This window comes from Thermochaetoides thermophila, assembly GCF_000221225.1.
Source record: "Thermochaetoides thermophila DSM 1495 unplaced genomic scaffold scf7180000011816, whole genome shotgun sequence".
Taxonomy (NCBI): Eukaryota; Fungi; Ascomycota; class Sordariomycetes; order Sordariales; family Chaetomiaceae; genus Thermochaetoides; species Thermochaetoides thermophila.
The window spans coordinates 6,457,876-6,477,878 of NW_006383032.1; the positions used below are offsets into that span (position 1 = coordinate 6,457,876).

At 54.7% G+C, this 20,003-nt stretch overlaps 6 protein-coding genes and 1 non-coding gene across 7 annotated transcripts; 4 read left to right on the forward strand and 3 right to left on the reverse strand.

The window, feature by feature from the left end:
- Positions 1-1,359: 1,359 nt before the first annotated feature.
- Positions 1,360-5,419, forward strand: CTHT_0038590 (uncharacterized protein; the record flags this gene model as incomplete). Its single annotated transcript, XM_006694216.1, has 4 exons — positions 1,360-1,776; positions 1,835-2,439; positions 2,599-4,594; positions 5,303-5,419. 4 exons carry the CDS (start codon positions 1,360-1,362, stop codon positions 5,417-5,419), a joined length of 3,135 nt encoding a protein of 1,044 aa, XP_006694279.1.
- Positions 5,420-6,255: 836 nt separating this feature from the next.
- CTHT_0038600 (reticulon-like protein) lies at positions 6,256-7,808 on the forward strand (the record flags this gene model as incomplete). Its single annotated transcript, XM_006694217.1, has 5 exons — positions 6,256-6,291; positions 6,467-6,602; positions 6,767-6,928; positions 7,009-7,310; positions 7,368-7,808. 5 exons carry the CDS (start codon positions 6,256-6,258, stop codon positions 7,806-7,808), a joined length of 1,077 nt encoding a protein of 358 aa, XP_006694280.1.
- A 1,062-nt stretch (positions 7,809-8,870) lies between these two features.
- Positions 8,871-8,993, forward strand: CTHT_0038610. Its single transcript has 2 exons — positions 8,871-8,908; positions 8,948-8,993. It is a non-coding gene; the product is annotated as a tRNA-Leu (tRNA).
- Positions 8,994-9,513: 520 nt separating this feature from the next.
- CTHT_0038620 (uncharacterized protein) lies at positions 9,514-10,806 on the reverse strand (the record flags this gene model as incomplete). Its single annotated transcript, XM_006694218.1, has 2 exons — positions 9,514-10,623; positions 10,678-10,806. The coding sequence occupies 2 exons, from the start codon at positions 10,804-10,806 to the stop codon at positions 9,514-9,516; spliced, it is 1,239 nt and encodes a 412-aa protein (XP_006694281.1).
- Positions 10,807-11,789: 983 nt separating this feature from the next.
- On the reverse strand, positions 11,790-13,002 carry CTHT_0038630 (2-nitropropane dioxygenase-like protein; the record flags this gene model as incomplete). The annotated part of the gene is made up of 2 exons (XM_006694219.1): positions 11,790-12,925; positions 12,990-13,002. 2 exons carry the CDS (start codon positions 13,000-13,002, stop codon positions 11,790-11,792), a joined length of 1,149 nt encoding a protein of 382 aa, XP_006694282.1.
- A 936-nt stretch (positions 13,003-13,938) lies between these two features.
- Positions 13,939-15,675, forward strand: CTHT_0038640 (putative folic acid synthesis protein; the record flags this gene model as incomplete). The annotated part of the gene is made up of 1 exon (XM_006694220.1): positions 13,939-15,675. The coding sequence occupies one exon, from the start codon at positions 13,939-13,941 to the stop codon at positions 15,673-15,675; it is 1,737 nt and encodes a 578-aa protein (XP_006694283.1).
- Positions 15,676-16,750: 1,075 nt separating this feature from the next.
- On the reverse strand, positions 16,751-18,298 carry CTHT_0038650 (uncharacterized protein; the record flags this gene model as incomplete). The annotated part of the gene is made up of 1 exon (XM_006694221.1): positions 16,751-18,298. The coding sequence occupies one exon, from the start codon at positions 18,296-18,298 to the stop codon at positions 16,751-16,753; it is 1,548 nt and encodes a 515-aa protein (XP_006694284.1).
- Between the last annotated feature and the right edge of the window lie 1,705 nt (positions 18,299-20,003).

The window sequence follows — 20,003 nt, forward strand, 5'->3', positions numbered from 1 at the left end:
ATACCATTAGGATGGACACAGGCAGTCTGACTGAGCTCTATCTCAGCCATGCGCCCACTCTATGAACGAAAAAAAAACACTATGCAAAATCAAAAGATGGGTTGCTATCGGATAGCGCGATGTAGCGTTTGAAAGGTCGCTATGCGCAACTAATTTCGATATTTATGCGTTTGGTCATCCGCATCGGTCTTCCCGTTTGTTGGCTATCAAAAAGCTCGATGTCCTCATTGTGTAAAATTACGGTATATTTACAGATATCAAGAAAAGCCAACTCACACAAAGCCCCCTCCCCTGAGATGCAACCGCCGATGATTCACATGTGGATGTTTTTTTTTATCTTTTCCCCTCTAGTTCGGCATGCTCTGGCGGCCGTTGAGTGAGACCACGATCAGAAAAATTGTACAGTAGAACACCCCATTGGCTCACGGGCGCATGCACTGCGGCCAAGCCCCCAATCAGAGTCCGGGAGCTGCTGCAGTGCGCTGGCCAATGCGAGCCTCAGCACCGTTGGCCCCGAGCAAACATGATGCAAACGGGTTTTTCCAGGGCCGCTGCTGGCGCTCAATGGATGGCCATTTTTTTCAGACTCAGATGTCTGTAAATAACAGGTCAGCGATGACCTGACAAGGAACGCTGCCATTTGGCGGTACAGGGTTGGTGACTGAATCAATGAGCCCCGCACTGGAGAACGGGGAGGGAGGAGCCAAGCCCACAGAAGGAGCGCTTTCGGCAAGGTCGCGCGTCGGGATCGAGCGTGCAGGCAAGGTCATTCCTATACCCCGGGGCACGAGAGGCACGAACGGGGCCGGGCCCATGCAAGCTTCGCTTGTTAACGTCTTGGGTCGCTCTATCCCAAATGCAGGTCGATCGCTTGAATCTCCCCCCCCCCCTTCGAGCTTTCCCACCGCCCTAAATTCAGTATCACGTTCTTACCTTCTCACCGCCCGATCGAGTCTGCGTTTTTTCCCCCCTCTTCTCATCATTGCGCTGCGAGATCATAGAGACGGGCCCTCCCCCCTCCCCGTCAACACTAGCAGCCGGGCTGACCTGTTTCGGGCCGCTGGATGAAACGTAACGATTGACGAGACTGAGACGCCGCGTGCCAAGACCCGCACCACACACTTGGAAGACGAAAGACGGAAGAATCTTAACGTCTTTTGCTTACGGAGCTCCCTACAAGAACTTTGGGCGATAGACAGGAGCTCGACGACAGTTTTGACTGTTTTAAGAGAGAACAACCGTTGGGTCACGAATAGGGGTTCCAGTTTGCCACGCCACAAACTCCTCCATCCAATCCCGCAGACCGACTTACCGACTTTCCTCAACACCAGACAACGCTCCAGCAGCTCGACACCAGGAATGGAGCTCGACCAAGATGGCAAGACCGCGCATTCGACGCCGCCCAATGCCTCTGATGTCGACAGCAAGGCGACTGAACGCGACTCGCTCGTGACGGTTCGCCTGTCGGAGCCGTCGGAGCCGTCGTCGCCTACGCTCACGGCCACTCCCAAGCCAGCTCCCGTCAGGACGCTCACGGGACAAACAGTTACCGCCGACATGCCCCCACCGACACCGAGCACCATAACCGATGATAGCGATTCCGAAATCTTTGAACCAGCCAGGCGGCAGTTGAATACTATTCCGAGGGAGATTGGGAAGACGGGCGAGGAAGGCCAGCGCGAGTCGTGGCCGAGCGAAGAGGAGGATGAGGCGGTTGATTGGGAGGGTCTGCAGAAGAAGGAGGATATGGAGAGTAAGACGCAGAGGCTGGATCATGTATGTACATGTTTGCCCCCTTTCTAGAGATGCCTGCTGACTTTTCCCTCCTAAAAAGTCTACCGCTTCGCTGCTGGCCAAGCTGGAGCAGGAAAACGAAAAGATCGCCAAGGCAAAGGCCAATAAGCCCATTGACAAGCGTCTCCCCCGCGACGGACAGCCGCGCCCGCCGTCAATGGCCCAGCTGCGCCGGCTGGTCAACGGACCACAGCCCCCAGCGCTGCGCTACTCGACCCTGCCACCGACACCTATGACCGAGCTCGATTTCTATCTGGCCCTCGTGAAGGATCCCAAGCAGACAGCGGCGCGCCTGCCGACCCTACTCACAAATAAGATTCGCCGAGGTATTCCCCCGCCGCTGCGCGGTGTCGTGTGGGAGAGCATGGCCGGCGCTCGGGATCCCGACCTGCAGGAGGTTTTCATGCGCCTGTCTGGCGAATCGAGCCCATACGAGTGTGTCATTAGCAAGGACCTCGGCCGCACATTCCCTGGTGTCGAAATGTTCCGCGACCCGGACGGCGACGGCCAGCGGATGCTGGGCCGCGTGCTGAAGTGCTTCAGTCTCTACGACAAGGAGATCGGGTATTGCCAGGGTCTGGCGTTCCTGGTTGCGCCGCTGCTGATGCACATGCCGGATAAGCAGGCGTTTTGCGTCTTGGTGAAGTGAGTTTTGGCCCACGGAATTTTTTTTTCTCCTTCTTCTTTTTCTTTTTCTTTTTCTTTTTCTTTTTTTTCTTTTTCTTTTCTCTTCTCCCCCTTTTTCTTTTAAGAACGATTTACATATGTGTCGTTCGGATGTCTAACTTATGTTGTACTACACAGGCTGTTCCAGGACGACGATCTTCGCCAGTGCTTCGTACCCGACCTGGCGGGCCTGAAGAAGATCATCTTCCAGTTTCGAGAGCTGCTCAAGGAGGTGCTTCCAGCGGTTGCTACACACCTGGAGGAGCATCACGTCGAGCTGGCGGTGCTCTCGCAGTGGTTTCTGGGCGTCTTTGGCGTGACCTGCCCCCTGCCCATGCTGTTTCGCATCTACGACGTGATTTTTGCCGAAGGCTACCTCCTCACCGTCATGCGGGTATCGCTGTCGCTTATGCAAAAGAATCAGGCGCGCATCCTGGCCTGCAGCGAGATGGAAGACGTGGTGCGCCTGCTGCTGTCGCGCGGGCTGTGGGATTGTTACGGCTACAACGCTGACGCCTTTGTCAATGACTTCACGTCTTTGTCGGACATCGTGACCAAGGATCGGCTGGCCGCCTTGGAGCAAGGGTACCGAGAGAGCTCGGCAGCCAATCCTCGCGGCTTTACGGATGCGGCACAAGCCAGCGCATCCCGCTTCTTGGGTCGCCTGTGGTCTGCGGGCACGGCTGCCCTGACGCCGAAATCTGGCGCCACATTTGCGACACCAACAACGTCAACTCCACCTGCCACCTCCCTGAAGAACGGCGCTAACTCCAACGCCAACAACCACGCCACTTCTTCCACTACGAATGCAACATCGCGCCCGCTGAGCATGCTTCGGCGCAGCACATCCAAACAGAGTCTTTCTTCGATGGAAGTTTCGTCGTCGTCCACCAGCAGCTCGTCCGCCGCCAGCGTCTTCAGTTCGGCCACGTCCCTCTCCCGCGACAGCGCCGCCGATGAGCCGCCCACCACTCCGGCCACCTTGCACGCCCCGTTCGCCGCGTCCAAGGACAGCAATAAGGCGCTACACAGCCAGATCGAAGATCTCCTGACCGCGCTGAGCGAGCTGCAACGCAATCACGCACTGTTGACCAGTCAATTGCAGCGCGAGCGAGAAGAGCGCGAGGAGGATCGGCGCGCCGTGCGCAGCTTACTGGATGGCCTGCGCAGGCGCGCCAGCGTCGCCAACGGCGAAACGCCGCCTGATGAGGAAGCGACGTCGCAGCCCGAGCCGACGGCCGAACAGCTTTCGGATTTGTTGACGCTCGTCGAGGAGCGATTCTCCGCCGACCCGCCGCCGTCTGATCCCGAGACGAAGACGCAACTCCGAGAAGAAATTTCGCGTTTGAAAGATGACATCGCCGCCGAGCGCGCGCGCTGCAAGGATCTCGACCGTCGCGTGCAGGAACTTGAGCAAGAAGTATCGTCGATGCGCGAACAGCTTCGCGAAAGCCATGCGCACGTGAGAAATATGCACCAGGAAAAGATGCGGTTAGAGCGACAGATCCACACCATGCGGCTGCGCGCCTCGGACAGCGGGACATCAGGCTCGTCTGGGACGTCAGAATGGTTCCCGACCCTAGGCCGCAGCAGCACCAGCGGCAGCACAAGCAGTAACACGTCAGGCCTGCGCGAGCTGAAGCTGGCTAGGAGCCGGTCGATCCCGTCGCAGGGTGTGACCGTGCCGTCGACGAAGAGGGCATCCTCGCTGACGGTCCAGCAGCGTAAGAAGAGCAGCGAGTCGTTGGTCTCGCTGGCGGCGACGTCCTCTGTTGCGGGAGTGACGACGTCCTCTTCTGCTCCGGCGGTGCAGCCGACTTCGGAGCAGGACGCGCTACTGCTAGAGCTGGCGCAGGCGAAGGCTGCTGAGGCCGTCGCGAAGCAGGAGTTGGAGGAGGTTAGGAGGCAGTTAGAGCAGTTGAAGCGGGAGGTGCAGACGCATAATCATGGTGGTGCTGGTAATGGTGTTGGTGTTGGTGTTGGCGGGGGACTGTTTGGGCGGTTGACAGGATCGAGTAGTATGGCGAGTGTGGCGACGAGCTGGGGCGAGCAGAGTCCTAAAGGGACGACGGTCTTGTCAGGTGGTGGGGGGACGGGAGGGGGAGGAGGTGGGGGGGTTTTGGGGGTGGAGGAGGTAATACTGACGGGGAAATTTTGGGGTGTTTATGTTTTCCTCTTCGCTGGGTTTTTTTTTTTTGTTCCGTGCTGTTTTTTATGTTGCTGCTGTTTGCTATGGGCATACATACCTACTTTACCTTGCCTAGCTGGTGCTACTTAACCATTAATGGGTTTTGATATGGGAGATGGATGATGAGAAAGAGATATGGGATTTCAAAATTTTTCTTTATTTTTTTTCTTTTTCTTCTTCTGTGGGAAAGGAGAGTTATTACCGTTGTTATGGTCATCATCAACGTTGGCGCAAGCAAGAAAGCAAGCAAGCAAGCAAGCGGGTGTACAGAAATGGATGGAGGAGACAGGCAGACGGATGATACCATGTTTTTTTTTTTTTTTTTTTTTTGTTTTTTACGCTCGCGACGGAAAAAGTTTCGCGCTACGTACTCGAATACCTGCTCTATTAAATTGTTACGCACATGCGGTGTAGATTGACGGCAGACAGAAAAGGTCATGGTAGAGTGAATATACCTATCTAGGACAGACAGACGTGGTCACCGCAACAATTTCCTTTTTCTTTCCTTCTTTTTCTTGACGTCGTCAAAGGCCAGCTGGCAGTCGGTGTCTATAAGGGTAGTCGATCTGTGAGATTCCAACCGCCAGAGTCTCTTAACGGTCCATCCAGTGGGATCCAGGATCACATGCTAATCTGGCTTCTTTTGTGTGTGAGTGCTCCGGTTGGCAAGATTCGCTTCCCGCCAAGCACATAAAACTCCACCGCGCTACCGCGGCCAAGGCTAAGAACGGCGTCATCAATCAACCTCTTGCAGCGGCGCTAGCGTTGTGAGAGGCAAGGGGTCCGGCAATATTCTGTAAGGGAGAAAAGAAAAAGTGGAAATTGGAGATTTGACAATTTGACATTTGACATTTGACAACGTGCAATATGGATATCCATCCATGATAATGGCATGTGCATCTGGCCATGGTGTTCTGACTTTGGAGTTGTAGGAAGCAGTAAAAATTTCATAGGATAAGATGAATCATGTTAAAGCAGTTGACGACTGTTTTGAGACAAGATAGTGTCTTTGTCCGTCTGGATGCGACACGTCCTGTCCTGTATGCTGCGTTTGTCGCTACCTTGTGCTTTACGGAACTCCTCGGTGACATACATGGTCCGCCCCCTGGTTGCTTAGGAACTGCCTTGCCTGGCTTGGCTTGGTTTGGGCTGGCCAGAGAAAGATTCGATGAGATCATCCAAGGGCGGCCCCCCCCACCTTGGAAGAAGAGGTGGGTCACGTTAGCACCGACCAGCGGCAGCTCCCCCGGCCAGAACAGAGAGCTCTCGAAGGGGTTGTACAAGGATGCGAGGGAAGGGACTCACACTGGAAGTGGATGCAAATCTTGCGGCAAGCACTAGCACAGCACAAATCGACCCCTCCTCCATCTCTCAAAACATTCTGCCTACTTTGCGCGGGTACAATTTTTGTTCTTGTACACGTAACAATTTTGACAATCTGCAAACTGACAAAAAAAAAGATTGAGAGCTTCTCCCTCTCGCTGCCTGCTTGCTTGTCGACTGCCTACGTACTTCACTACCCACCTGAATAACTCAACCTGCTGTTAGCTACCCCTCAGCTCCGAACCTGCCGATCCCTCGCAACCAACCAGAAATCTGTCATCAGAATGGCCGACGTCTCTGAGGCTTTCCCAAGCAGTAAGGTTCGTGTGACCCCGTCATTCTTAAAATAAGTCCTCGTTGATTCTTCTTGGCCGATCGGGATGGGGCATGGGAAATGGAATGAGAGGGATTCAGAAAAAAAAAATAATATCCTGTCGACATGCCTTGCCAGGGACCCAGAAGTTAAGCTAGCTAACCAGCTCGGAATTTAAAAAGTGCGAGAAATTCGACGCGACCCGCCCTGCTGATGATCATGAGTCCACAATCGGGGGCTCGACTGACGAGATCGCCTATGCTGCTGCAGTTGCTGCTGCAGATGCCGCTGATAACGGTGCTGCCTCGCTCACCAATGGTATGCTTTCTCTTCTTTCCCCTTCACACAAAAAACCACACGCCTCGACAGTTAAACACGCAAACCTTGCTTTGTGCATCCGTTACGCTTCAGCGATCATTCGTCGTCTTATTCCGTTCCGCAGCGTTATGCTCACCTCTTTTGCCCTGCACTCCTGCATCCAGGTCCCGTAGCTGATCACGACAATACCTCGACTGCCTCGTCTGCTGCTGCTTCGTCGACCAAGAAGTCCGACACCATGCCGCTCGAACGCCACTCCTCGCCGCCGCCCTACACGGCTTCCTATCGCAGCCTGTTTGCTGAGATCCTGTCGTGGAGCAACCCGCGTACGTAACAACCACCCGCGATGACCGACCGACTGATCTGAACACACATCACCAATACTGACGGCTCGATATTATCATAGAACACTCCGCGCTTGCATACGCCAGCATCGTCTCCCTCATCGTCGTAGTTAGGTACTTCGACGTGCTGCGCTGGGCGCTCAAGCTCTCGTGGATGGCGCTCGGCACTGCCGTGCTCGTCGAGACCATCGGTAAGGCCGTCTTTGACGCCAGTCTTGCCTCACGCCTGCGCCCTCGCACCTACTACACCATCTCGCGCGAGACGCTCGACGCCGTGATTGGCGACACCCACGAGCTGCTCAACTTTTTCATCGTCGAAGGCCAGCGCCTGCTGTTTGTCGAGAATGTTAACCTTTCGGTTGCGGTACGTCAACCCACGCCGGTTTTTTTTGACGGAAGAGATCAGAGCTAACAGCACTAGGCCGCCGTCACCGCCTTTATCTCCTACTTCCTCGTCAAGTTCCTCCCCTATTGGTTCCTCGCCCTTCTCGCGACGACCATCACCTTCTTCGGCCCGCTCATCTACCTCAAGAACCAGGAGGCCATCGACGCCCAGCTCAAGCACGCCCAGGACCTCGTCGCCGCCCAGACGGCCCAGCTGCGCTCCGTCGCCCAGCAGCACACCGAGCATGCCGCCCAGATCGCCAAGCAGTATGCTGGCGAGTACACCTCCAAGGCCCAGGCCCTGATCAAGGGCGCCCATGGTCGCAACGGTGGCGCCCCGCTTAAGGCTGAGGGCTTCCCGGCCGCGCCGAAGAACGAACCTTTCCCCGAGGCGCCGAAGGAGGAGCCTAAGAAGGTGGAGGGTGAGGAGAGTGAGAGTGAGAAGGCGGGGGAGACGGAACCGCTTATTGCTCATTAAGGGACTACACCGGGATAATGAAAAAAAAAAAAAAAAGAAGAAAGGGAGGGGGGGGGGGGGAAGGGGAATGGGGTTTGTAAGATTAGGATGATAACATGGGATGGGTTGACTGATTAAAGTGGCTGAGTGAGACTGACTGGCTGGGAAAGCAAAAAAGTTGTCATAAAGTGTCATGGATGGATCGATGGGTAGTGATGCTGCCTACAAGAAAACGATGACAATATCCAGTAATACGATGGGAATTCTCGTCTGGATTCGATGGCTTGGTTGTTGGTCATGGTTTCTAAGAGGATGGATGGCGCGGTGATGCGCAATGTGTCAGCTCAAGTACGTTAGGTCTACCTGGAAGAAGGGTCTCCTAATCGGGACATGAGCAGGATTTTCAAACTCGAGTTGCATGGAAGTGGCAGAAGGCTATCCTAACTCGAGAGAAGCCTTAAAAAGAATGGTCTTGTGGTGTTGAGGGTTTGTATGATCATGTGCCGTTTAGTTGGTGTCTTGTTTTTGTGTGGTGGTCGGGCTGTTTGGGTTGGGTTGGTCTTGTCTTATCTCATAGGGGTTACTTGATCCCTGTCGGCTACTTAAGTCACTTTTCTACGTGGGATGGGAGTTATCATAGTATGGTTTATTTTAGTGCAATGCAATGCAATGCGATCATGTTGTGTTTCTGTACTGCCCTCTTGTTATGTGAACGGAGTGCTGGCATAAAAAGAGTTTGGGAGTGGGTTGTCCGGTCTCCTCGGTTGTGCTCACCCAGGAGCGTCACGTCCCAACAAGTTCTCTGCTGTTGTACAATCATAAAAAGAAGATTGATCAGGAAAACTACTTTTCTTTATTTTCTTTTCCTTTCTTTTGTTTTGTTTTGTTTTTTTTTTACCTGTCTACAACGAGCTATTTACCTACACATTTTCAGAGATACATAACCAATTCTCTTAACAATTAAACCATATATCATTATTACAATAACCTGTTCTCTGTGGTGTTACGTAGGTAGTAGACTCTTCCCTCTACTTCCATTAACAATTCGCACACCCCCCTACCAACTATCACACTCAAGCAAACGGCAAGGTGGCCGAGCGGTCCAAGGCGCCAGGTTCAGGTCAACCTGAATTTCCGGATCCTTCCATAGGAAAGATCTTTCCTGGTCTCCGAAAGGGGGCGTGAGTTCGAATCTCACCCTTGTCATCAATTTTTTTCGGATCTTTGCTGGAGTACTAACGACGGTAAGATTTTTTTTGGTGAAAAAAGGGAAAAAAAAAAAAAAGGGGGATGGAATAGAGTTGGATGGGAAGCTGAGATGAGAGAGAGAGAGAAAGGGGGGGCGAGGGGGGAATAGGCAGGGGAAGAGGAGGTGTTGGTGTTGGGAGTACGCGCCAATGTGTCCCAGCAACGAGCAGGCTGTAGTTCAGTAGCTATGGGAGACTAGGACTATGCTTGGAACCGGATACCATTATTATGTGCTCGTTAGGCCCTCCCTTAGGCAGCTCAAAGACCCAACGGGTACTCGCGAGAGGTGAGAAAGGAAAAGGCAACTAAGTTGATATAGCAATAGTGCATGTCAAGATAGACATCGTCATTGTCCGTTTTACATAGGCATCCTCTCGCTCAAGACGGACTGTACCAAAATCTATACTCTTCTAACCTTATTGTTGCTTCCGAGAACAACAACGGTAGCAGAAAGAACATTACAGAAAATAGTAACCGCCTAAATAGAACCGTTCCAGCTTTGCTTCTCACTCATCTCTATTTCAACCCCACGACCTTTCTTCGCCTCCTTCCTCGCCTTCGTCTCCTTCAACACCATCAACGTGACCACGGCTAGCGCCACGCTCTCCAGTACAACCCCACTCCACAGCAGGACGTACATTCCCGGCGGCCTGGTAGCCACAATCCCAAACTTCGGCCCATACTCGCGCAGCTTCTCTTCGATCTTGCACGCCATCCAGGTGATGATTCCTGAGGCGACCAGAGCAATGAGCCAGGAGGTGCCCAGTAAGACTGTGCTGGCCATGAGGCAGTAGAACTGGATCTTTGGGTTCTCCTCTAGCTTCGGCACGAATAGAAGGCAGAGGACGATGAGCGCCAAAGCAAGAGCAAGCACAGACGCAAGAAAGGCATTGCTGAAGTTGGTGAGCAAGGAAGAGACGAGCTTCAGGGCCTTGAGGATCATCTCCGGTAGGCGTAACGTGTCGATGAGCTTGATCTTGTTGAAGGGTCCGGAAGAGATCTTTTCTTGCAGGTCCTCGAGGAAGTCGAAGACTTTGGAGCCCGGCCTGTGGAGCTTGGTGGTGCAGTCGGTGATGTTGATCTTCGGATTCTTTGCAAAAGGGTCTGGTTCGTAGGAGCCGACGCAGACGACGCCGATGTGCACGGAGTAATACTCCTGAATGCCCAAGGCGCGGGCGGTGCTGCCGGCCAGTTTCGCGATCAACGCGGCGGGGAACTGCGTGAGGCCGCCCAAGACTTCGGTGCACTTCTCGCTGAACTCGTTGTTCTTGCCCAAACCTGTGCCCCCAACCAATTTGGCCGTGCCCTTGATCACCATGCCGAGGAGGGGATCGCGGCGACCGAAGCCGAGCTTCTTGCCTATGTTCTTGGCTACATCCTTGGCCGTATCTGCGGCGTTCTTGCCCGCGTCTATGGCTTCCTCTCCGATGTCCTGAACCTTATCCACGGCCTTGCCTGCGACGTCCTTGGCCTTATCCACGACATTGTCTACCGCCTTGGCAACAGTGCCGGTTAAGCCGCAGACGTCTTTGACCTGGTCATCCAATGCGCTGGTGATGTTCAACTGACCGAATCTAGACATGTTGAACTATGTTCTCGTCAGTATGGAGATGTTCATCAACACAGGGCTGCCTTAACTCACATTAATGATGCTAATCCCCTCCATGGTATTGGGCTTGACACCCGCCGCAAGTGCAACACTAAGAGAGATGACTGCCAGCCCGCAGCACAGCAGCGGGATAAGCTTAAGAATTAGAGAATGTGGCTGCATGATGAAAGCTATATGGATGCAATAAATGAACGGTTATTTCTGCTGGGTTCCAGCCCTATCCCGGCAAAGCTTCTTGACAGATGCACACGTGGAGGGAGCGATATAAAAAGTGAAAGACGAGACTGTCAACAAAAAAAAAAGATTTGGGGATAACAATAAGGGGAAGCTATTGATCAGCACTCGAGAGAAAAGAGTCAAGTAGACAAAAGCATTGTCTACAAGAGGACCCAACTACTGATGAGACAATAGGCAATGAGACGGGATCTATTGAGCGAGCTAGGCCGGTTATATCAGACATTCACCATGAAAATTCGCAGTGATCTCCTTCCAAATGATGTCAATAGGGTCACTCAGCAGAGGGGTCCAGGTCGAGAGAGATGGCCGAAGGTAGCTTGATACGCTGCTGGTATTGACGACCGCCCAGATGAGGTGTTCGAGAGTGACGATGCTTGATAGCTGCTGGAAACCACGAGCAGGAGTGGGACACAAAGGATTCCAGGAGTGCATGACTGCCCGGCTCGCTAGTTGTGTGAAGCAATCCTTATGCCCTTTCAAGCCATCTCGAAAGGCCGCTGCCGTTTCATGAATCATTTCCCAGACAGTCGAGCCTGGAAAGCCACAGGCCCGGGCCTGACCCGGTCAGAGTGGGTCTCTAGCCGGTCTTGTCCCGGGATGAGGTCAGAGACCCGGCCGGTTGGGTCCACACAGTTGGTAGTAGGTTGGGAGTGTCGCCGGTACGGAGATAGAGACCCGCACCGGCCAAAAGACCCGGCCTCCGTGCGAAGCGGCGTTTCGGACAGCATCTCGAAACGAACGGGCCATCCTGTGTACACATCCAATACTACCACATTAAGCGAGACCCAAAAAAGGAGCCGAAATTGGTATCGATCATGCCATTTACTCATGCGAACAAACTCATAACAGGACAGAACAAAGGAATAAAAAAGGAAAAAAAAAATCCAAGAAAATCTATATACACAAAATTACAACTTGCTCTTGCCAGCAGCAGCCAGGTAGGCATCGCCCCGCTTGATGGCAGCGACAGCATCGCGGATGAACTCGTCGACAATCTCCTTGGCGGGCTTCTTCTCGTTAACAACAGCAGCACACTGGCCCATGAGGTAAGGGCGGAACTGGTCGAGCAGCTCATCGGCATCGACATCATCATCAGCGCCAACGTTCATCATAGTGGCGCCCTTAATGGCAGCGGTCTCCTCGGCCTCGCCGGCCATGACCTTATCGAGATCGGCCTCGTAGGGGATCTTGCCGCGGGCGCACAGCTCCTTCATCTCCTGCTGGCGGTTCTCCTCCCAGTTCATGATATACGGGTTCTTGCGGACGCGCAACGGGCGGCCGGTGAAGATGAGCGTGCGAATGGTGTCATCGAAGCCGGCGGTGCGCACGGCCTCCTTGTGGGCCTCGGGGGCACCGGCCTCCTCGGAGAGCACGAAACGAGTGCCGACCCAGACGGCCGAGGCGCCCATCATAAGGGCGGCGGCCAGCAGCCGGCCGTTGTGGATACCGCCGGCAGCGATGACCTGGACGGGCTTGCCGGTCAGGGGGGACTTGTGGCCCTTGACGGCCTCGACGACGGCGGGGATCAGTACGGTGGTGGCGATATCGCCGGTGTGGCCACCGCCCTCACCACCCTGGGCGCAGATGATATCGACGCCGAGGTCCAGGCACTTCTTGACGTGCTTGGGATGGCCGATCATGTTCATATAGAGGACGCCGTGCTTGTGCAACTTCTCGACGACGTGGCGGGGAGGGACACCGACGGCAGAGACGAAGAGCTTAGCGCCCGACTCGATGATGATGTCGATTAGCTCGTTGAGCTTGCCCTTGGTGTAATCATAGTTGGTCTTGCGGGCGTTGCCGCCGACCTGAGGCAGCAGGAGGTCGACGCCGAAGGGGGCGTTCTTGTCGATAAGGTTCTTCTTGAGCTCGTTGATCTGGTCGCGGAGCATCTCGGGGGTGTAGTTGATACCACCCAGCACGCCCAGGCCGCCGGCGTTGGTGACGGCCGCAGCCAGCTTAGGGCCGGCGGCGACGTTCATGCCGGCCAGCAGGATGGGGTGCTTGATGCCGAACAGGTCGGTGATCTCGGTGCGGATTTGCTCTTGGATAAGTCAGTCATTGTTCTGTGTTGCGAACTTAGGCGTGTTGTAAGAGGGGTAACGTACGAGGAGAGGCCATTGTGACGGTGTTGCGAAACTGAAATATTAACTTTTGTAAAATTCAAACAAAAAAAATTTCTAGCAGCAGGCAGACCCAGGCGTGCACAGAAAGAGCGATGCTGGTAATGAGTGAGCGAGCTGATGAGAGATCGAGAGATCAAAAGCTGGCAAGCATTCGTCCGGGGAAGCTGCCATCTTGAACCTTTGGAATCTGGGGAACTGGGCCCGCCAAGACCTGCCACCACAGCATTCCCCGCTGCTTTGTGCCGAGGTTGGCCGGCCCTGTGTTGGCTTCGCTGCCCTGCGCCGCCCTGGCGCTAACCGTTTCTGGCCTTTCTGGCGCTGTCATCCGCACGACGACGGCCCTTGCTGGCCCATATGTGGGGAGTCTGGGCAGTCAGCCGGCGCGACGGCGAGACGACCTGCCGAGGCACACCACGCCGTGAACGGTATCGATCGCGATCGGGGCATCCAACAACGATGTGGAAAAAGGACTCTACAGCAGATTGCGACACAGTATCTACGCGACGTTGCGACGACAACACACCAGTACTGTCTGGGCGTCGCTGGGCGAGCTGCGTCGGCGTCATCGCCTCGGCTGCACCTGAAACAGCGTCCTGGGAGCCCAGCCAATCCACATGATTCGGATCAGCTTCGCCCCGGGACTCGGCTGTTGCCAGCGGGGGTCCCGCGCGACTCTGCGGCGCCGTTGCTGCATTGCCTGGTGACCGCGGCTGGCCGGCTCTGGCGGAAAAGCTCAGCCGTCGGCGCCATCAACGTCATCGAGCCGGAACAACTCTGACCCTAACCCTGGCAGATTAGATCAGCAGTTTAGGTTGATAAGATAATATCGATAAGAGAAACTTTTTGAGATAAGGGTTAGGGTAATGGTGCCTCATCGCGGGGCATCTCACACTGCGGGGCTATGACGCAGTTTTTCGTCGAACGCGTCGAGATGAAGCGCGTCGCACTCGTCGCAACGCAGCCATTGAGGCCGTCACAAGCTCTGCTGTCGCGAGCTCGCTGCGTCTGTCGCTGCGCTCCGGTCCCGCGCTTGGCCCGGACCGACCGCCGGCCGCTGTCAACCACCGCACGCCGCCCCGACGAGTCCAATTCCAACAAGTTTCAGCCCTTCCGCCGCTATACCTTCCCACCTGACTTCTGCGAAAAGAACCCTGTCGTCATCCTCCCTCCCCAGAAACCCAAGATGAACGGGCCAGAGCTGCCTGAGCGGCGCACCGCGTATATTGCTCTCGGCAGCAATATGGGTGATCGGATTGGATGGATTGAGAAGGCTTGTCGAGAGATGGATGCTCGTGGTATTAAGGTCAAGAGGACGAGCGGCTTGTGGGAGACAGAGCCCATGTATGTGCTAGATCAGGACCGGTTTGTCAATGGTGCTTGTGAGGTCGAGACTACTCTCGAGCCATTGGAGTTGTTGGATGCGCTACAGGACATTGAACGGGCACTGGGCCGCCAAAAGGTCATAGACAAGGGTCCTCGCAATATCGATCTGGACATTCTGCTCTATGAGAACATTAAGTTCAACCACGAGCGTCTCAAGATCCCCCACGTTGGAATTCCCGAGCGAGAGTTCGTCCTTCGTCCCTTAGCGGAGTACGTACCCTTCCCCTCCACCCCCCCCCCCGCGCCCTTCCCCCCGCCCTCTCTCCCTTTTAACTTTCCCATTGACACCCCCAGACTCATACCCGACAAACCCATCGACCCCGACCGTCCCTGGCGCCTAATCCGCGACTACCTCGACGCCCTGCCCCCCTCCAAGTCCCCCATTACAACCATGACGCCCCTCTCAGCGCACCACTCCCCCATCCAAGCGCTCAACCCGGCCCGCAAAACCCACGTCATGGCCATCCTCAACGTAACCCCCGACTCCTTTTCCGACGGCGGCACTCACTCCCCCTCCGACCCCGATTCCCTCGTGCAAACCATCACTTCCTTCCTTGACGCGGGCGCCACAATGATCGACATCGGGGGGCAATCCACGGCCCCCGGTGCCCCCGAAGTCTCGCTAGAGGAAGAATTGTCCCGCGTCCTCCCCGCCATCCGCCTCATCCGCACGCACCCCTCCCTCTCCTCCCGGCAGGTCCTCATCTCCGTCGACACGTACCGCGCTGCCGTCGCCGAAGCAGCCATCTCTGCCGGCGCAGACATCGTCAACGACGTATCAGGCGGCTCGCTCGACCCAGCCATGTTACCCACCGTTGCCCGCCTAGGCGCAACAATTTGCCTCATGCACATGCGCGGCACGCCGGCGACAATGAACGACTTGGCCGTGTACCCCCCCGAGAAGGGGGGCCTCATAGGCGGTATCGCGACCGAGCTCCTTGCACGTGTTAAAGCGGCAGAAGAAGCGGGAATCCGCCGCTGGCGGATCGTTCTCGACCCTGGGTTAGGGTTTGCTAAGCGCGGGCCGCAGAATGTCGAGGTGTTGAGGAGGCTCGAGGAGTTGAGGGCGTGGCCTGGGTTGCAAGGATTGCCATGGCTGGTTGGGTCGAGTAGGAAGAGCTTTATCGGACAGGTGACAGGGGTGCCGACGCCGAGGGAGCGAATTTGGGGGACGGCAGCGACAGTCGCTGCTGCGGTACAGGGGGGCGCGGATGTGGTCAGAGTACATGATGTTAGGGAGATGGTGCAAGTTGTGGCGATGGCGGATGCGATTTGGAGGTATTAAGGGGAGTTCGGGAAAGATTTGGGATGGGAAAGGCCTTTTAAAGGAGGCAGTTGGACGAAGAGAGGAGATTAGTTTTTTTTTTTTGGTGGGGGGTGGGGGGAGAAAGGGGAAGGAGGTGAGAGGAAAGGGGGAGAAAATGGATTAGATCAGATGATTGCCATGCGGCACTTGCTCGGGCGTTGAGAAACTTTTCCTTATAGGAATTCTAAAGTGCTTCCATAGTTAATTGTGAAATAGACAACAGTGAAACAATTATAAGACTACAGAGAGTGTTGAATCCGTATAGATCTATATGACTGTCTTTCAATGTCTAGAACTCTGCTAGAACTCTTAATATTCTTTTGGTCGTTTATGCCTCTTTCCTTGTTTCCTTGCTCCTACCCTTTCCTTTACCACTATGTTAAAACGTTAGGTATCTATTTGACCTTAACCTCTAAAAAGGTCTCAACATTCGGGAGGACGGAGATAATGGGATAGGAACTCGATCGAGTCACCACCACGGCACTGAAGCGGACCGAGACAACACTCGGTCATAGTAAACTTGGGCCCTGTTCGCTGCCAGTCCATTTTCACAAAGAAATGCGGGCCATACTCCGCCCAGTACACACACCTTCCTCCCTAGCCCCCTCGTCCCAAACTATATATATTACTTCAGCATGGCCCCTTCCAACAACCACTTCTTCCCACATAGCCAAATGGTAGAGGGTGTTGCCTTCCCGTGAGGACAGTGGTATAATCCAAAGGGCACAGGATTCTACTGGAACAGAAAAAGGCAACCCCTCACCCCGGAGGTTCTAGCCTCTTCCCCCGGGCAGGGTAAAGGAGGTGGTTTTTTGTCCTTTTTTTTTTTGCCTAAACCCATATTTCCCCCCAGAATTATGTGGTGTTGGCGGCTGATTCTACCTATCAAACTAGGCTGATCGACAAAACATATGTGTGTTTACAGACCAGCTATTCTTTTGTGCACGTGGTTAATTGCGTTCAGTCCGATGCATCGATCCTCCAGTTCAGTGCTGCCAGCAAGGCTTTATCCCAAAGATGTATTCACTCACAACCTATCAGATCAATGCTCCTCTCAGCTCTCAACCGCCGGACACTCCACACTAAACCATCTCCCCTGCCCCCTCCTCACCCCCCTAACATGCTTCTCGACTTTTTTTGCTTTATTCACCAACTCCACAAACCTTGACCTCTCCCCAGCTCTCCTCAACTCCCCCTTCCCCTCCTCAACCCTCCATCCCGGATCAAGCACCACCGTCCCAACCTTCCCCCACGCCCCGCACCAATCTACCATCGTTGTGCCCCTCTCTCCTTCGTCGCCATCCCCTTGGTGAGCAGCGTCGATCTCGTCGGGGGCAACCTCCACCCTTACAAACAACGCCTCCCACCACGCGCCACATCCTGTTAGATCGAGCCATTCCAGGCCGTATAGGCACTGGCTGAGTCGCCGGAGTAAATGGACAGCCTCAGACCAGTCGTCGTCTAGTGTATGGCTGTAGAAGCCTGTCCCACCGTATTGGACTGCTATTCCGCTTTCTGTGTTAACAACTGATGCTCCAAGCTGGGCTGCTAAGGGCGTGAGCGTCGGGACGGGCCAGAAGGCGAGGGAGAGGTGGGTTAGTTGGGGGAGGTGAGACGCCAATGATAGCAGATGTCTCCATGAGACCGGGGAACTGCTAGTTGGAGAGAGGGCAAGGGAGAGATGCGTTAGGTTTGGGAGGACCGGGAGAGGGACGGATGGGGAGGGGGTTTGGCTGGGCGTGTCGAGGGCGTCTTCCCATGAGTCGGGCTCTTGCTGCTGGTCGGTTGGGGAGGTGAATTTTGTGGGAGGGGGTTTGGGGGGGAAGAGGAACTCCTCCAGCTCGCGGAGCTTTAGACAATTTCCTAGACTTCTAGACAGGTCAAGGCGCTTAAACTCCGAGTTCAGCACTCCCGCCTGTGGAATCTCCCTCCTCTCCTCCTCGTCATCCTCATCCTCCCAAACTCTTTCTTCCGAAGGCACAAGGACAGCCCTCAAATCGTCAGTTTCCAAGCCAGCTCTTTGAACCCCCAAATAGAACACCATCAGCTCCCGCAAATGTGTAGGCAGTTCCCACAAAAACCCCCCATACACCTCCCGCTGCCACTCCCACGTTTGCGCAAACTTCCTTAGCGCCACATCCAGCAGACTGCCCCGTCCCGGCAGCATCAGGTCCGGCAACACCTTGTGCCTGAACTCCAGCCCATCCCCTTTCTCACACCTCAACCCCGTAGCACCAGCTGTGCTCGTCTCAGCTGCCGGCCTAATAGGCAGGGCAGTTCTGATTCTCCCCTCAGGCGTCAACCAACTCCTCGGCGGTGCCGGACCAGGAGGGAGACGTCTCCCTGTTCGAGGGTCCGTCCTCCCAGGTCTGCGCGGCCGAGGGGGAGGGGTCTCGGGCAGATGCAAAATCTGCCTGATGGAAGGGGGAACAGTGGGCTGGATGATGGTGGGGGCTGCTGAGTCCGGGAGTGAGTTGCGGTGACGGTTGAGATCGGAGCGGCGGAGTTCGGCTAGGCGTTCGTTTACACTTCTTGGTTGGACATCTGGGATAGGGTTAATGTGGGCTGTGGGAGGGGAGAGGAGAGATAGGGAGGGTACCATTGTGTCTGTTGATGGAGGAGGATGAGATGAGGAGGGCGGGGGGTGTGGACTGGGGTTTGGAGTATCTGTTGTTGTGGCGCTTTCTGGGCATTTTAGTGGTTTTCTTAGCTTAAATACGATGTGTAATTTGGGATTGAGATTTAGTGTGTTGGTGTGGCTCGTGGGCCTGGCTTGGGTTGAATTCTCAGCTTTGGAATTGATGACTGATGAAGGAAACTTGAGGATACGTGGGACGAGGAGCTCGGAGATTCCGCTGCCTATCACGCGTCAGTTATGCCGCCTGGTCGAAAATATGTATCCAGTGCAGCATGTACCAAACCAGGGATAATTCTGTGGCAAAAGCAATGAGTTGAGATGATAGCTTCATCAAGTTTACTCATCACTGAATGTCGCCATCGACCGACCATGTCGTCGCTAGGTCAGCGGCTAAGTTGGGGTTTGTGGAAACGGTTGGTCCGTGCACTTGTAGTATATGCGTATTATACGCCTAGCGCCAGGCAATCATTACTGACTAGGCGTAATTTACAACAGAGCTCTGTTTATTGCCCCTGAACTCCAGACTTCTCTCTACACTTTCATCACCACGGCGACCGATCTCCTTAGCCTCTCATCGACCTCATCAAACCATCAACGCCATCGTGTCATGTGCCTGAGGCTGCATACTAACATACCTTATGTAATCTCCAGACGGAACTTCCCGAGTTTGTCGTGATCCAAGCAGGCAGGCAGGTCGGGCTCGTGGGCCGCTGCGCACAACAGTCTGCCGGCGCTCATCAGAGAAGCGTAGTGCAAACTGTCAGTGAAGTGAGGGTCAATGGGGCGTGTGAGTTCTGTGTCTAGCTCTCATCATCCACTAGGAGCGTATCACACACCTTCCTCACGATCCTCTCTTGTTGAATGCTGTATCACTGCAGTGTCCGCTTGCTTGCCTTCCCTGTGCGACCTCACTCTCGGTCTAATTCATTCCATGAACTTACTGTCCATCCAAACTTCTCTGGCACTCACCTGACTCACTAACCGATCTGCCTATCTAACGGCCGGCAAGTGCGCATCGCAAAAAGCATACACTTTGCGGTAAAATCTAGTTTGGGAAGAGCGCATAGCCGAAGAAGGGCAGCCATCTTTCACCGGTTGTGCCGTGGCGCATCCGGCAAGAAAAGGAGTGAGCTAGTTTTTTTCCCTCTTTTTGCATCGCCCGGCAGGCAAGCAGACTGACAGGAAGCCTTGCGTCCGAAAGCTCTCGCTGACCCGGCAGGCAAAGGGTGAGAGGGCTGGATGACAAGATCTGTGGTTGGCTGAGAGAGGTAGGTAGATTATGTTGGTCCGGTAGTGCTTCATTGCCTTGCATTTGTTCTCTTCCTTCTCGCGACAATTCTGACCGAGGACTACAGAAATCTAAGGTAGATAGGCACAGACCAGGTCAGGAATGGCAGGCCAGTTTGATCTGGCCTGGTCTGATCAGGATGGTCTGGGGGATGGCTTGCGTGCATACTACTAGCCTGCTGCAGCGAGACACGCCACCCGGATGCAGTACCCTGAGTTTAACCGCGCTAGTTGAGCTCGCTTTGGGTTCACTTTTTTTTTCTATGCAGGCCTCAAATCCCATCCATGGAGATACAACATGGGGAGGACGCTTGGTTGCTCCGCCTTGTAGGTGCCGGGTCGATATCGGCGTAATCTCCTGCAGAGCAACATAGGTCCTTGA